At 51.2% G+C, this 14,061-nt stretch overlaps 3 protein-coding genes across 7 annotated transcripts in view; 2 read left to right on the top strand and 1 right to left on the bottom strand.

Annotated features, from left to right (window-relative positions):
• Positions 1-266: 266 nt before the first annotated feature.
• On the bottom strand, positions 267-6,359 carry fastk (Fas-activated serine/threonine kinase). The gene is made up of 11 exons (XM_076167714.1): positions 6,224-6,359; positions 4,888-5,713; positions 4,409-4,733; positions 3,957-4,144; positions 3,710-3,858; positions 3,223-3,439; positions 2,901-3,066; positions 2,656-2,747; positions 1,887-2,577; positions 1,597-1,711; positions 267-829 (listed from the first exon to the last, which is right to left on the bottom strand). Exons 2-11 carry the CDS (start codon positions 5,669-5,671, stop codon positions 743-745), a joined length of 2,814 nt encoding a protein of 937 aa, XP_076023829.1. The 5' UTR covers positions 5,672-5,713; positions 6,224-6,359; the 3' UTR covers positions 267-742.
• On the top strand, positions 6,342-13,262 carry afg3l2 (AFG3-like AAA ATPase 2). 2 transcript variants are annotated; one of them, XM_076167717.1, is made up of 19 exons: positions 6,342-6,432; positions 6,786-6,821; positions 7,088-7,344; positions 7,675-7,771; positions 8,017-8,076; positions 8,181-8,302; positions 8,478-8,630; positions 9,006-9,080; positions 9,265-9,389; positions 9,827-10,100; positions 10,184-10,321; positions 10,468-10,621; positions 10,721-10,828; positions 10,947-11,072; positions 11,148-11,258; positions 11,352-11,467; positions 11,609-11,809; positions 11,967-12,161; positions 12,410-13,262. In XM_076167717.1, the coding sequence occupies exons 3-19, from the start codon at positions 7,252-7,254 to the stop codon at positions 12,647-12,649; spliced, it is 2,388 nt and encodes a 795-aa protein (XP_076023832.1). In that variant the 5' UTR covers positions 6,342-6,432; positions 6,786-6,821; positions 7,088-7,251; the 3' UTR covers positions 12,650-13,262. The 2 variants fall into 2 exon arrangements, with proteins under 2 accessions (XP_076023832.1, XP_076023833.1); XM_076167718.1 differs by having other exon boundaries at positions 9,268-9,389.
• Positions 13,263-13,414: 152 nt separating this feature from the next.
• Positions 13,415-14,061, top strand: part of puf60a (poly-U binding splicing factor a) — a 4,782-nt gene continuing 4,135 nt past the window's right edge. For 3 of the 4 annotated variants that reach the window (XR_012965240.1, XR_012965241.1, XM_076167696.1), the window contains exons 1-2: positions 13,415-13,641; positions 14,029-14,061. The exon at positions 14,029-14,061 is cut by the window's right edge and continues 60 nt beyond it. Coding sequence is in view for 2 of the 4 variants with exons in the window: in XM_076167696.1 (XP_076023811.1) it covers positions 13,636-13,641; positions 14,029-14,061 (39 nt within the window). In the remaining 2 variants the exon portion in view is untranslated. The remainder of the gene's footprint in view (positions 13,642-14,028) is intronic. The other variant, XM_076167697.1, reaches the window with a different exon arrangement.

Here is a 14,061-nt window from a genome sequence, read left to right on the forward strand (position 1 = left end):
ATGATGAATGACCTGTGACGTCATGCTGGTGTGATGCTCATCATCGTCACAGGTTCAGCTACATTTAAACTCTAAACTCACCTTTGACCCCAACATGTCTCCTCACATTACAGATTATACAAATATTTCAATATTATTTATCTTTCAGTTTAATGATCAGACCCTCCTGCTGGTGGCGCTGTGGGCTGATGAAGAACATCATCTGTCAATCAGGAGTCAGACACGCCCACTTTGACTTTTACCAGAAGATGAACAACTAATAAACCATAACAACCTGCCTACTAATGAGAAGAAGAAGAAGAGTCCAGCTGATTTGACTTTGATCTTTTATCATTTTCACTTTATAGATTTTATATCGAATCTAAACCTGCTGCACTAATAAATTATCACACACACACACACACACACACACACACACACACACACACACACACACACACACACACACACACACACACACACACACACACACACACACACACACACACACACACACACACACACACACACACACACACACACACACACACACACACACACACACACACACACACACACACACACACACACACACACCATGTTGACAACATGGAACAAAACATATCAATCAACCCTTGGATGCAACTTTACTTCATTAATCAGCAGCCAATCAAAGAGAAGAAACACAAACACACACAACCTGATCCAGCACAAGCACGCACACACACACTCTGTCTTTGTCTCCGTCTCTCTCTCTGTGATGTCATAGGGGGACGTCCAGCAGCTTCCTGTGCAGGTATTGCTTCACCTCCTCAATGCCGTTCAGTTTCTCCAGCTCCTGGTATGGCAACTGAGGACCAGAAAGAGGACAGTAGGGCGGGGCATCACATCACATAACACAGGAACATGACACACACTTCACACTGCAAACTCTTCTTGGAGCAAAACATGGAAGTGAAGTGAGAGACAGACAGACAGACAGACAGACAATCAGAGAGAGAGAGCGACAGACAGACAGGTGCTTCTATTCTCTCAGCAGGTAAACTAAATCCCATCTTGTATTCTTCTTTATCATGTTTTCACATTTGTGAGTGACTTTTTAAAATGCTGAGGTCTGTTGTGGTTCCTTTCCTTTCTCTGAACTCTTAAGGCTCAGGACATTTCCTGTCTCTGCTTCACTCAGACAGCAGCTGGAAGACTCAAGCATCTAGAGCAGTGTTTTCGGACTAGTGTGTGTGTGTGCCGTGAGAGATCGTCAGGTGTGCCGTGGGAAATTATCCAACTTCACTTGATTAGTCCGCGAGCCGATCCGGTGATCTAAAAACTGTCTGACATTCCGGCAGATCGCAAATTTTGAATCTTGAAGCTCACAAGGCTTCCTGTGCGTCTGCAGCTCTGAGGTGAGAGAAGCAAGTTCTCCACATGGCAGCGCTGCAGCTTAGAGGACAGATGTTGCATCTTTGGTTTGAAAGCAGGACATGATGATAAAGTGTGGGGACACCAGTGGGATCTAAAACATGTTTCTATGAATGCCACTACCTTTGAGATCCACACATCGGGCACCCCTGGTCCAGAGGCTTAAGGTGAATGTGACCTTTGACCTGTGTGATGGTGTACCTGCAGGATGATGTAACCCAGGAGCCTCAGGTGTCGGTCCCTCATGGCTCTGGATCCCACCAGCACCTCAGAGTTGTGACAGTAATGCCACTTATCATTGACAGACATGATGACCCTGCACAGACACGTCAGTCACTGACCTCTGACCCTTCTCGCATTCATGATATCACAACAACACATCCAGGCTCCATATCTTATTCAGACAGTTAACACTTCATCATTCTACCTGATCTCTTGACTTCTCTTCATCACTTTAGCTGTAATCAGATTAAACCTGCATCCACACTGACCTCCTGATCCGTCTCTGGTCCGCTGGCGTGTTTTCGGCCTCAGGCAGGTCGGGAGGTTGAATCTGGAGGGGTGAGGCGGGGCCCCTGTCGGCTCCTGCGGGCCCCTCAGAGTAGGTCACGCCCTCATAGAAGGCTGGCAGTTCACACTCTGTCTCTTGGCCCCCGGGGACCCCGGCCACCCCCTCATCCTCCAGGATCTTCCCAATGGAGAACTGGAAAAGTGCGTCAGGGGCGGTGCCCCCCGTGGGTTCCTGGGCCCTTGGCGGGGCCAGGCCATCAGAGGGGGGGCTGCTGAGCGTGGAGCTGTCCTGGCTCTCCAGCGAGTGCTCCTTGGCCAGGCTGGAGTAATACTCCGCAGGGACATAGTAGGGGCCGTAGTCCAGGGGCCCGGTGCCATTTGCCCCTAGCCGAGGCAGGGCTGAGGCGGCGGCGGCCCGGGGGGCGTGGATGTGGGGCGGCAGGAAGGAGCTGGGATCAGTGGCCCCGCCCATAACGTGACCCTCCTGACCCTGCGTCTCCGCCCCCTCCTCCAGCACTGTGAACGGAGAGAACTTCTGGAAGTCTGAGGTGAGGGTCGCAACGGCAACGCTGCCATCAGGTTTGGATGCCACGGCAACACACGGCGCCGGGACAACGCCGAGGGCCCGGATGGGCAGAACACGACCGGAACCGTCGATCCATAACACAAAGTCTAGAGAAAGATGACATTGTCAGATTAGAGATGACAGTGACACTTGTTAGGGCGTCCTCTTCAGGTCTGCAGGCGTACCTGTGAAGTAGCCCGGGGCCAGGACTTGGTCCTGCTTGTAGCTTTGTTCTCCTACCAGCTGCCTCAGAGCCTCGGCCACCAAACCTTTATAACTGACAGGAAACAAAGATGATGAAACAAAGATCCGCCCCCATGCCATATGTGAGTGCTCGCCATGTCACAGTGGCTCCGCTGTAGATGGATGATGTCATAGCGATGGACTCCTCTGCGTGCCTGACCCTGAAGAAGGCGTCACTACCTTTTACCTGTACTTGCGGTTGACCTCGTCTGTGGTCTGGGCGTGCTGCGGCGTGATTATCAGGACCTTGTGGGCGTCCGGCAGCCGCGGCCCGCTGTACTCGTGGTATTCCAGCTCCACGGCCGAGTCCAACAAAGACAGGTAGCGGCGGGCGATCACTGAGCACTGACTGTCTGTGTGTGTGGGGAGGGGGGGAGACGGCTGTCAGTCACGTCACCTTACAGCTAAAATGAGGATTATATTCTAGTTACACGACGACAAAGCGATTGGGCAGCTGTTTGTTAGCAGGTTTCTGCTGGTGGTTGCGTGTCGCCTGTTATTGTACTCACTGGTGACGTTGCTGATGAAGGCGGAGGAGAAGACTCTGTGCAGCACCAGGCTGGGGAAGTGGCCCAGCTGGAACAGGGACATTAGGATGTTGACAGTGGCCAGAGGCGAGCTGAGCGCCTTCAGCTCCACCACCTCCTCCAGCCGAGAGAAGAACTCCTGCTGGTTGGTCGGCCGGTAGCTCATCCTGCTGAAGGGAAACACCAGCTTCTGGATCACCTGCTCCACACAAACAGAAGCACAAATCAAAGTCTGCTCCCGGTCCAGAGGCAAAACCGTGAGGCTCTTGTCCTCACGGTGGCGCCAGATGACACGCCTTTATAAGCTCACGTGTAACAGTAACTCCCACCGGTCAAATGTAAAAGTGTTGGTGGTGCTCAAAGAAAAAGTCAGTGACTGAATGAAGCCATTAGGGTTCAGCTTCTGGGGACCCTGAACACCTGAACACTGTGAGGTCCTGGTTTCAGAACCGAGCGTCCCGGTCCTCACCTTGGTGTCCAGGTACTCTGCTTTCTTCACCAAGAATTGGGCGATGGTGTCGAGCAGCTGCGTCTCTCTCAGGCGGTGGCGGGCGATGTACTTGGAGATGAGAGCCATCGTGTAAGGAGTGATGCTGTCGACCCTCTGTGGCAACTCCTCTGTTCAGAGCAACACACATTGAACAACATGAGCAACACTGGCAGCAAGCATGAAAAAGGGGAAAGAAGAGGAAGAGGACTTGGCGGTGGTGTCAGACCTGCCAGGCTGCTGATGAACCTCTCCTGTCTGCTGTGGTAGAACAGGTGTGAGCTGAAGATGAGCTCCAGCGTTTTGTCGCTGGCCTCGTGGGCGCACGCTGCCAGCATCTCGTCCAGCAGCGCCATCTCCTGTTCACGGATTCCACTCACACTGGCCAGCGTGTGTTTGACCAGACGCAGAATCTTCCTGCAGCGGAGACGACTGGATTTAAGATCTGACCTGCAGCCTTTATCAGCACATGCATCTACTGATTCATTCAAATGATGGATGTCTAGAATAATAATTCTGAATTGACATCAACAAGATGTAAGACAGAAACCATGTCTGTATTAACATAATTAGTATCAACAGATCAATAGTAAGTGGTGGAGGTCGTGGAGATCTAAGCTTCCCTCCTTTATGCCGCTCATAACAACCCTTGATGATAATAAGAGTGTGGATGATCCTGACCTGTTAACCAGCAGCTGCTCTGGATCAGATGTGTGAGCAGCAGCAGGAACAGCGGCGCCCCCAGCGGCAGCATCCTGTGGCTGCAGCAGACGCCACTTGAGTCTGTAGTAGGACAGCAGCAGGAAGAGCGTCTGCGGGTGGCGCTCTCGCTCCATGTTCTCCTCCAGGCCGGCCAGGCAGGCCTCGGTCAGCGGGTGCTGGCTGCCCGGGTGGAGCTTCCTGCTGGAGCTGAACACCATGGACAGGTCCTTCTGGTTGAACTGGCTCAGTCTGGACTGGGACTCTGCCTCCAGGACCTGAACCACCTCAGAGTCGCTGGGAAGACCTGAACACCACAAAGGTCCAGACATGGTTAGAAGCAGTGTGGTCTGGCAAAGGTACCAGGTCTGTCTAGCACGTTGGCACCATGATGACCCAGTAGATACACTCTGATGATCACATGGGGACAAACCAAGACTGACCAGGTGACAGTGACTCACCCAGAGCTGCCACCGCATACAGACAGTTGACGATGCTGAAGTTGTCAAACTTGGAACAGTCACTGACGATGACGCTGCACAGCGTATGGAAGTCCTGATGTTCTAGAACGTCCCCCTCCTCTCCTCCCCTGGAGGGAACAGGAGTGTCTCCGTCCGCACTAGGCCGGTACGGCGGCGCGGTCTGCAGCAGTTGAACGATCTTCTGCAGGGCCAAGGGATAATGGTTGTGGGAGATCTTCCCAGGGTTCTGGGTGACCCAGCGCAGTACCTCATCTGGCCTGCGTGAGCGCTCTATCAAACGCTTCATGGTGAAGAAGGTGTCATAGCTCATTTTCTCGTTGATGAAGTGCCACTTCTTCTTCTTGCCTCCCTCGGTGGCGGCCGCGCCTCCGTAGGTGTGGAAGTGGGCGTGGGGTTGGTAGTGGGGATGGGGGGCCGGCGGGGGCAGGGCCAGGTGGGCGGGCTGGAGGTGGTAATGGTGGTGGTGGTGGAAGTGCGGCCCGCGGTGTGCGTCAGGGCGGCCGGGGTACAGCTGGTACGTGGGGGCGGGCGGGCCAGGGTGGGGGTGATGTGGGAGGTGGGGGTGAGGTGGAGGAGCAACATCTAGCACGGTCAACCCCATCCTTCGGCCTGACTTAGCCCCACCTCCTCCTCCGCCTCCCCCCCCTGCAGCGCCGTACAGGCGAGTGGTGTACATGGTGACGGACAGGGCAGCAAGGTGGGGGGGGCAGGCGAGGGGGTGGGCTCGGCTCAAGAAGCGCCACCCAGTGGACAAACACAGCATAGTCCCACGCTCCAGCCGCCGGGAGGCAACAGCACGCAACTTCTACAGAAAGACAGAAAGAGGGCGGAGTCACAGTTATCCTGGGTCACTGAATCTTACACTCACGTAAGAACCAAACATTCGCGGTACTGCGGGCGGGGCCAGAGGGGAGCACGCCTCGCACATGGGATTCCGATGAGCTAGACACTCACACTTCATGTCTACCTGAGTTCTCACACACCTCACAGTGAACCAACAGCTGTCAGCCAAATCCAGCTGTGGAGACGTCACATGTTGTTGCCGGGTGTTACGGTGAAATCTGTCACCTGACTAAACCGGAAACACAGAAACCTGACAGGCGAGCTAAGCTGCTGTCAAAGCCGAAGACAGAACACGTGACAGCTGCGTTTTCTGTGAAACAAACAGTTTCTTCATCCATAGAGCTGAGGATGATGATGATGACTGCGAGACTGAGCTCAGGCTCCACTAAGCTAAGCTGTTCTGTTAGCATGCTAGCTAACCCACACATTAGCGGGTAAACCCGCGGGTTACCTAGGTTACAACACGGGTTACCTCATAGCTCAGTGTCCGCGTGGCTCCGCTCAGCTGAAAGGACGAGGCCGCTGTCGGTGCGACGTCACTGGGGAAGCTGTTAGCGGTCAGGTGCTTCACTCCTCCACGCACCCGGCCGACGCCATCTTCTCCTTCTTCTTCGTTCTCAAATGTGGTACATTGGCGCCCCCGTCAGGCCTGGAGGCGCTACTACAGGATTTACTCCACAGGTCTGACCCAAACTTTCATCCATTGACCGCAGGTCTGTTCTTTGTGTCACAGTTGAGTGAAGCTGTTTCTCCTTTCGGACGATTTGCACGCACGAATGTAATGTGTGCAAAGGGTTTTTCTGTAAACCATAAATATATTCTTTTCTCTCCCACATTTCCCTAATAAAAGGATATTTTCATATTATTTTTTATTATTTATTAATATATATGATATATTTCTTTACGTGCATGTCAGTTATCATGATTCATAGAAAGACTCAGCCAACAGATTGGAGATTCAGAACAATGCTTTATTCTGTTTTAATGCCATGTTTGATATGTATTGGTCTGAAACATTGTTTTTGTGTTTACAGCTGGTTGTCTCGTCTCATATGAAGGGAAACGCTGGGGTAAGTCACACGAAGTCTCCGATGTTGAACTTCAGGTTCAAGTCAGTCTCTGCTAACTGGTGGCGGGCGGATCGATCCAAATGTATCGATGTATCGACACTAACGATGGTTTGATTCTCTGCTGCAGCCTGCATATAGCTTACACATGACTCATATTTTACATTTTGCCATTCAATTTAAGGTAAATACATGTAGCTGAAAGTGTAATGATTACTGATGACTAAACATTACGTCACACCATGAAAACTTCTGTCGTTGGCCAGCAGGAGGCAGTATCACGACCTCCTGCACCGGGAGCTGTGCCGCGAAGAAGAGAGGACGCCGACGATGGCTCAGTGTGATCACACGAAGAAGATGGTCCGCGTTCTCGTTGACTGACGAGCCGCGGTGTGTGCTCGGTATCCCCCCCTCGGTGTGTACGTGAGGCAGGATGGCGCATCGCTACCTGCGGCTGTCCGCCGGATGCACGACCCCGCTTCGGCTCCTGCTTCGACCCAGAGCGAAGAGCTGCGGGCCGAGACAGGTGCGTGCTAACGCTAACTGCGCCGGAAGAGGCTAACAAGGACAAACTAAACTAAACTAAACTAGACTTAACTTATCTTTACTCAACTCAACTTAACACGTTAACCAGGTTAAACAGCAGCGCTAACATGCTCCAGGCTCTGTCGTTAGTTAATGAGGCACAGCTGCTGCTGTTTCTATAGAAACAAACGCGTCTGATTGGTGATCCTGTTCATGAAGAATCCGTGCCATTAACTCAACCTGACGTCATACAAATGTTTGAAGTAGAAGCTTCCGGTGATGAGCCAGTCTGTGTGTTTGTTGCCATGTTGAACATCTGTATTGTGTGCAGGTGTGTCAGCTGGTCAGTCCAGATGTGGAGAGTGGGCGAGGCCTGCTGACAGACCTGCTGGGAGCCTGCAGACAGCTGAGCTCCAGACCCCCCAAAGGTACACACACGCGCACACACACGCACGCACACACACACACACACACACACACACACACACACACACACACACACACTGCAATTTTATTCATAAAGAACCAAATCACAACAGAGTTTATCTCAAGGCACTTTACATACAGAGCATCTACAGAGCATCTACAACTGACAGAGCAGAAGAAGGTGCGTGTGTGTGTGTGTGTGTGTGTGTGTGTGTGTGTAGTGACTTGTTTTGATTTCTCTTTTCAGGATTCGAGAAATATTTTCCTGACAGTCAGAAACCTTCAGACAGCAGTGAAACAGACAAAGGTAAAACATCTGTGACTTACTGACTGTGGCTGACTGACTCTGACTGACTGACTGTGATTCTCTCTGTTATGTTAAATATGAAACTGCTGTTTTTGTCCTGTCAGAGGCCAAACTAGCCAATCAGAGAGCCTCTGGGAGGTCAGGAGGAGGAGGAGGAGGAGGAGGAGGAGGGAAACGTGGAGGAGGTCGTAAGGATGACGAGCACTGGCACAGGCGTTTGGAGAAGGTTTGTCATTTTCTTTTCCTGTCCGTATTCCAACAAGAAGGCCAGAATCTTCTCCAGTACAGAAGAACCTGGTCCCCTACATGCTGGGAGCTGTTTGGGTCATGGAGACCACGTGTCAGGAAGTCCTGCCCTCTCTTGGCCACACTTGGTCTCATGTGTCGTGCGTTCTCCCCAGGGCGACGTTCCCTGGGACAACAAGGATTTTCGTCGGCACCTCCTGATAGGAGTGGCCTTCTGGGCCGCCATCACCTACTACATCTTCTTCAGAGACGGAGGCAGAGAGGTCACCTGGAAGGACTTTGTTAACAACTACCTGTCCAAAGGAGTGGTGAGGATCCTGCCTCTGCTCATGTGACGCCATCAACCCTGTTCCTATGACTTCCTTTCATCCTAACCCCCTGAAAGCCTTCAGAGCCGCGTATCCTTATCACTCATTATCATCATTATCACCTATGAACTCATATCCACTTTGACTGGGAGCTTCAGAGAAGACACCACATGTTGTACTAGATCAACTGTGTCCTTTATCCCCTTACCCCAGTCTCACTGTCAGTAATTTGACCCCCAGTTTGGACACACACACACACACACACACACACACACACTAATTTGTCCCATTTTACTGCTTTATATTTGTTCCTTTTTACAGTATTATTGTTGGCAGCAGTAGTTGGTAATGTTGGCAGTACTGTGTCTACTTCAGGTGGAGAGGTTGGAGGTGGTCAATAAACGCTACGTCAAAGTCATCTTCTCTGCGGGGAAGACTCCGGTGGACGGGGTGAGTCTGTGTTGAGCATGCTCACTAATGAATGAAAGAACTTCAGAATTGCATTAGTTAATTAATTGACTTGTTTTCAACCACAAAGTGACTGTGATTTAATTTGTTATTTTATATACTAACTAACTAATAAGGCTTTGAGTGGAGCGTCTCATCTCTGTCGTCCCCCCCCCCTGTCCCTCAGCAGTACGTGTGGTTCAACATCGGGAGCGTGGACACATTTGAGAGGAACCTGGAGACGTCTCAGTACGAGCTGGGCATTGACAGTGAGCACAGGCTGCCGGTGGTTTACTCCACAGAGAGCGATGGGTGAGCACCCAGTCTGGCCTCTGGTCTGCAGGATGTGTGTCTGTCCTCACAAAGGCTATTGAAGACATAGAAGCCAATATCGTTTGCTTGTTCACCAGCTTGTGGCGATGTGATACATTTATCTTCCTCAATCCTAATGTTCTGTCATAGTTCACCATCAGGTCAATTATGGAGTAACAGCATATACAAAGGAGGGAAATCCCTTATAAAAACCATTTGCTCCCTCTTAATAATCGCAGATAAAACCCTCTGGGTGCGTAGAGCAATAAAACCTTTATATCATCATTTATGTCCTGAGGGTCTTTAGCTCAGCAGGAGGCGGCAAAAACACCATGGATTCATTAAACGTCAACAAAAGTGTGGGTGCCTGTTTGTCAATACATTTGTGGTTGAGGTTCCTGAAGCTGAAGGTGTTTGTCCCGTCGTCCCTCCTGCAGCACGTTCCTCGTGAGCCTGCTCCCCACGGTGCTCATCATCGGCTCCATACTGTTCATGGTGCGACGGGGCCCAGCGGGGGGCGGGCGTCCTGGCCGCGGGATCGGCGGGCTCTTCAGCGTCAGCGAGACCACAGCCAAGATTCTGAAAGATGAGATCGACGTGAAGTTCAAAGACGTTGCGGGCTGTGAGGAGGCCAAACTGGAGATCATGGAGTTTGTCAACTTCCTGAAGAACCCAAAACAATACCAGGACCTGGGTGCCAAGATCCCCAAGGTGAGGATGCCCTGGGCCGGTTTTTCTGGGGTGGGGGCGGGGCCTACAGTGTGCGTCAGTGTTTGTGTGTTTGTGATGTTCAGGGGGCCATCCTGACCGGCCCTCCAGGAACAGGAAAGACTCTCCTGGCCAAAGCCACGGCGGGCGAGGCCAACGTGCCTTTCATCACCGTCAACGGCTCTGAATTCCTGGAGATGTTTGTAGGCGTCGGCCCCGCCAGGGTGAGGTCCGCCACAGAACGCACACACACTGTAGCCTGAAAGGTTAAAGGTGAACTGTGTCAACAATTACACACAGACGTAAACCTGCACGACTGAAGTAACACATCTTTTTTCTGTAACATCTCTGGCTCTGAATCGTCCATCAGGTCAGAGATCTGTTCGTCATGGCGCGGAAGAACGCGCCCTGCATCCTCTTCATCGATGAAATTGACGCTGTGGGCCGCAAACGGGGGCGTGGCAACTTTGGAGGGCAGAGCGAGCAGGAGAACACGCTGAACCAGCTGCTGGTGGAGATGGACGGTGGGTGAACTTCCGTCTCTGATGTTCTAGACACAGCTGGGTGCTGAAGAGCTGATTTCGAATGATAACATTTACTTTGCTGTGTTTTTGTGCTATCAGGCTTTAACACGGCCACCAATGTGGTGGTCCTGGCAGGGACCAACAGGCCCGACATCCTGGATCCGGCTCTGATGAGGCCGGGACGCTTTGACAGACAGATTTACATCGGTGAGCACAGTCACACCTTCATCCCTGTCATCATGGTCAGGATCATTACAGAGCCTCGTCTGTCTGCATGATGAAGCTTCCCCTGAAAGATTATTGATGATTCAATAAAAACGTGCAGGTCCTCCTGACATCAAAGGTCGAGCGTCCATCTTCAAGGTTCACCTCCGACCGCTGAAGATGGAAGCCGACATTGACAAAGACGCCCTGGCTAGGAAGATGGCCGCCCTGACGCCCGGCTTCTCTGGTAAACAGTCGCTGATGTTTGTTTATTTTTTGCCGTTTTCAGGGTTGCAGCCATTCTGTATTGTCTGTTTCCCAGGTGCTGACATTGCCAACGTCTGTAACGAGGCGGCGCTGATCGCTGCTCGCCACCTGTCTGACGCCATCAACCAGAAACACTTTGAACAGGCTATTGAGCGGGTGATTGGAGGTACAGAAGGAGAGAGGTTTTACTTCTTGTCGCATCTCTTTTGTCCCTGTGAGGATACCCCTGTCCCTGATTGCTCCTCTCGTCCTGATTCAGGCCTGGAGAAGAAGACCCAGGTCCTCCAGCCAGAGGAGAAGAAGACGGTGGCGTACCACGAGGCCGGACACGCCGTGGCCGGGTGGTTCCTGGAGCACGCAGACCCCCTACTGAAGGTTCATTGATCAATGAGGACAGACAGAGGACAGACGTCTATCCTCTTCTGACCATTAGACCTGAGGATGATATCTCTTCTGAAGTGGCATCCTGAGGTATCTGATAATGCAGTGGGCCTGACGAATGTTGTCACTGTGCAGGTGTCAATCATCCCCAGGGGGCGTGGCCTTGGTTATGCGCAGTACCTGCCTAAGGAGCAGTACCTGTACACCACAGAGCAGCTGCTGGACAGGATGTGCATGACGTTGGGCGGACGCGTGGCAGAGGAGATCTTCTTCTCTCGTATCACCACCGGAGCTCAGGATGACCTCCGAAAGGTCACCCAAAGCGCCTACGCACAGGTCAGGACCACATGTTGGATGCTATGTTTGGATGTTATGTTTTTCCCACGTCCAGAAAACCAGAAAGGATGGTCACATGATGTTGATGGACCATCACATCTTTTAGAAACACTGCCGCCGTGTTTCCTGGTCTGAATGATGCCTCTTTGTGCCACAGATCGTCCAGTTCGGGATGAACGCCAAGGTGGGCCAGGTGTCCTTTGACCTCCCCCGGCAGGGCGAGATGGTTCTGGAGAAACCGTACAGCGAAGCCACGGCTCGACTCATCGACACCGAGGTCCGAAACCTGATCAGCGAGGCGTACCAGCGAACCAACTGCCTTCTGACTGACAAGAAGGCAGAGGTGGAGAAGGTAGGAGCTTCCATCCTCTTCACCAAGCTCCTCCTCTCCTCAGGCAGGCTTACTGGTTTCTGCTTTCTGGTTCTTGTCTTGAACAACTTTTCTTTATTTGTGGAAATGCCCAGAGGGTTCAAAGGTGGGTTCACCAACCAGAAGCAAAGGACCCAGTTCTGGAGCAAAGAAAGTGACATTGTCACTAAAGGAAGAACAGGAGTTCTGGGCTGTGACTGGCTGACGTTACCTCTTTCTCTTTCTTGCAGGTGGCATTGCGGCTGCTAGAGAAGGAGGTTCTGGACAAAAGCGACATGGTGGAGCTGTTGGGAAAACGTCCGTTCGCAGAGAAGTCATCGTATGAGGAGTTTGTGGAGGGAACGGGAGGCGAGGAGGAGGACACGACGCTGCCTGAAGGCCTGAAGGACTGGAACCAGGAGAGGACGGACAAAGAGGAGAGCCAGGAGGAGCAGGTGGCCCGCCAGATCTCTGGAGGAATGCCCTTCTAGAACTTTCTGCTCAATCAAAAGTCTGCTACAACCTCAACGCATCCCTCCACCCAAGAACCTCAACCACATGTTCTCCCAGCTGTTCTAGAACCTTCCGCTAGAACAACGAGCTAAAGTCTGCAGCAACTGCAGCTTTGCTCCGCTCGACCGTCGGTGTGCAAGAAGAACGTTCCAGAAGTATGGACTCTAAAAACGCTCTACCAGAAACTCGCCGTCACGTTGAGCGAAGCTAATAGTTGTCTTTGATCATGTTCACAATGATGTTCATGATCATTGTTACAGGTTAATATTGATTATATTATGCATATTTATGGATGATGTATTTTAATTTGAAAAGAAATATGAATGTCTCTGCTGTTAAACCAACAAGAACCCGCTATGCTAGCAGCAATTCATAAATCACTGCAATTGGGCAGCTAAGCGAAGTTATAAATGATAAAAGTGTTTATATATTAACGTTAATGTATTAATGCTAGCATTAGCACTGATACCAATCAGAACGTTAATGTTCTTCTGTCAGAGCTTGCTGCTAGCATGCTGTATGCTAACATGTAATATGATGTAATTACTTGTAAATGTGAAAATGTTTGAATAAAGTTGCATAAACAATGAAGCCTTTTCCAGGGTCAAGGTAAATGACACAGCAGAATAAAGGAGACCAAGCCAAGCCCCGCCCCCAACAGCACGGGGCCGCGGTTCACATTCCGAATCAAAGGGGGCGCTGCTGCGCGTGTTGAACGTTCAGAGAAGAGTAAACGGAAGTGACGCACGTCATTATCAGTAACGTTATTGGACGCACGAACAGAATTACAGAAATATAATAGAAATATTATAAACCGGGATTTTATTTAATAGAAGGAGATTAAGCGCAACAGGCCACCGGAAGCGGAGCTTTATGGCGGTGAGAAGAAATGTTAATCAATAGAATCTCCGCTCCCACTCAACTGATCGTCTAGCTTGGTCTTGTTCAGGCTAAGCTGCCAAACATGCCGGTGAGAAGAAACGAGAAGAGAGTAGAGCGAGAAGAGAAGAGAAGAAAGAGGAGAGAGGGAGACAGAGAGACAGAGAGACGAGAGGATAGGAGAGGCAGAAAGAGGAGAGAGACAGGAGAGGGAGTGAGAGAAGGGGAGAGAGCGAGCAGAGGAGCTCACCTGCTTGCTGACAGTTTGCTTTGATTATCAATGAATCATTGACTTGGAGATTAAAGTTTGTCAGGAGTGATTTAATTAAATTCAATAACATGGAACAGGAACTGACTGTCTCAATATCTCTGTCTCCCTCTGTCTCTCTCTCTGTCCCTCTCTCTCTCTTTCTCTCTAAACCCCTGTGTCTCTTTCTCTCTGATCCCCTGTGTCTCTCTCACTTTCTTTGTGTCTCAGGGAGGACCGTCTCTCATCATGGAGAATGGACAG

Source organism: Genypterus blacodes, unplaced genomic scaffold, assembly GCF_046128005.1.
Source record: "Genypterus blacodes isolate CSIRO-AG114 ecotype Tasmania unplaced genomic scaffold, CSIRO-AGI_Gbla_v1 ptg000170l_1, whole genome shotgun sequence".
NCBI lineage: Eukaryota > Metazoa > Chordata > Actinopteri > Ophidiiformes > Ophidiidae > Genypterus > Genypterus blacodes.

What these genes read in the sequence shown, in the direction of transcription:
- fastk (XM_076167714.1), bottom strand. Translation starts at nt 5,671, where the DNA reads ATGCTGTGTTTGTCCACTGGGTGGCGCTTCTTGAGCCGAGCCCACCCC. An exon ending in GAGCAGCTGCTGGTTAACAG is followed by an intron (nt 4,145 to 4,408) that starts GTCAGGATCATC and finishes TCTCCGCTGCAG; the next exon opens with GAAGATTCTGCGTCTGGTCA. An exon ending in GTTCATCAGCAGCCTGGCAG is followed by an intron (nt 3,859 to 3,956) that starts GTCTGACACCAC and finishes TGCTCTGAACAG; the next exon opens with AGGAGTTGCCACAGAGGGTC.
- afg3l2 (XM_076167717.1), top strand. Translation starts at nt 7,252, where the DNA reads ATGGCGCATCGCTACCTGCGGCTGTCCGCCGGATGCACGACCCCGCTT. An exon ending in TATTGAGCGGGTGATTGGAG is followed by an intron (nt 11,259 to 11,351) that starts GTACAGAAGGAG and finishes GTCCTGATTCAG; the next exon opens with GCCTGGAGAAGAAGACCCAG. An exon ending in CCCAAAGCGCCTACGCACAG is followed by an intron (nt 11,810 to 11,966) that starts GTCAGGACCACA and finishes TTTGTGCCACAG; the next exon opens with ATCGTCCAGTTCGGGATGAA.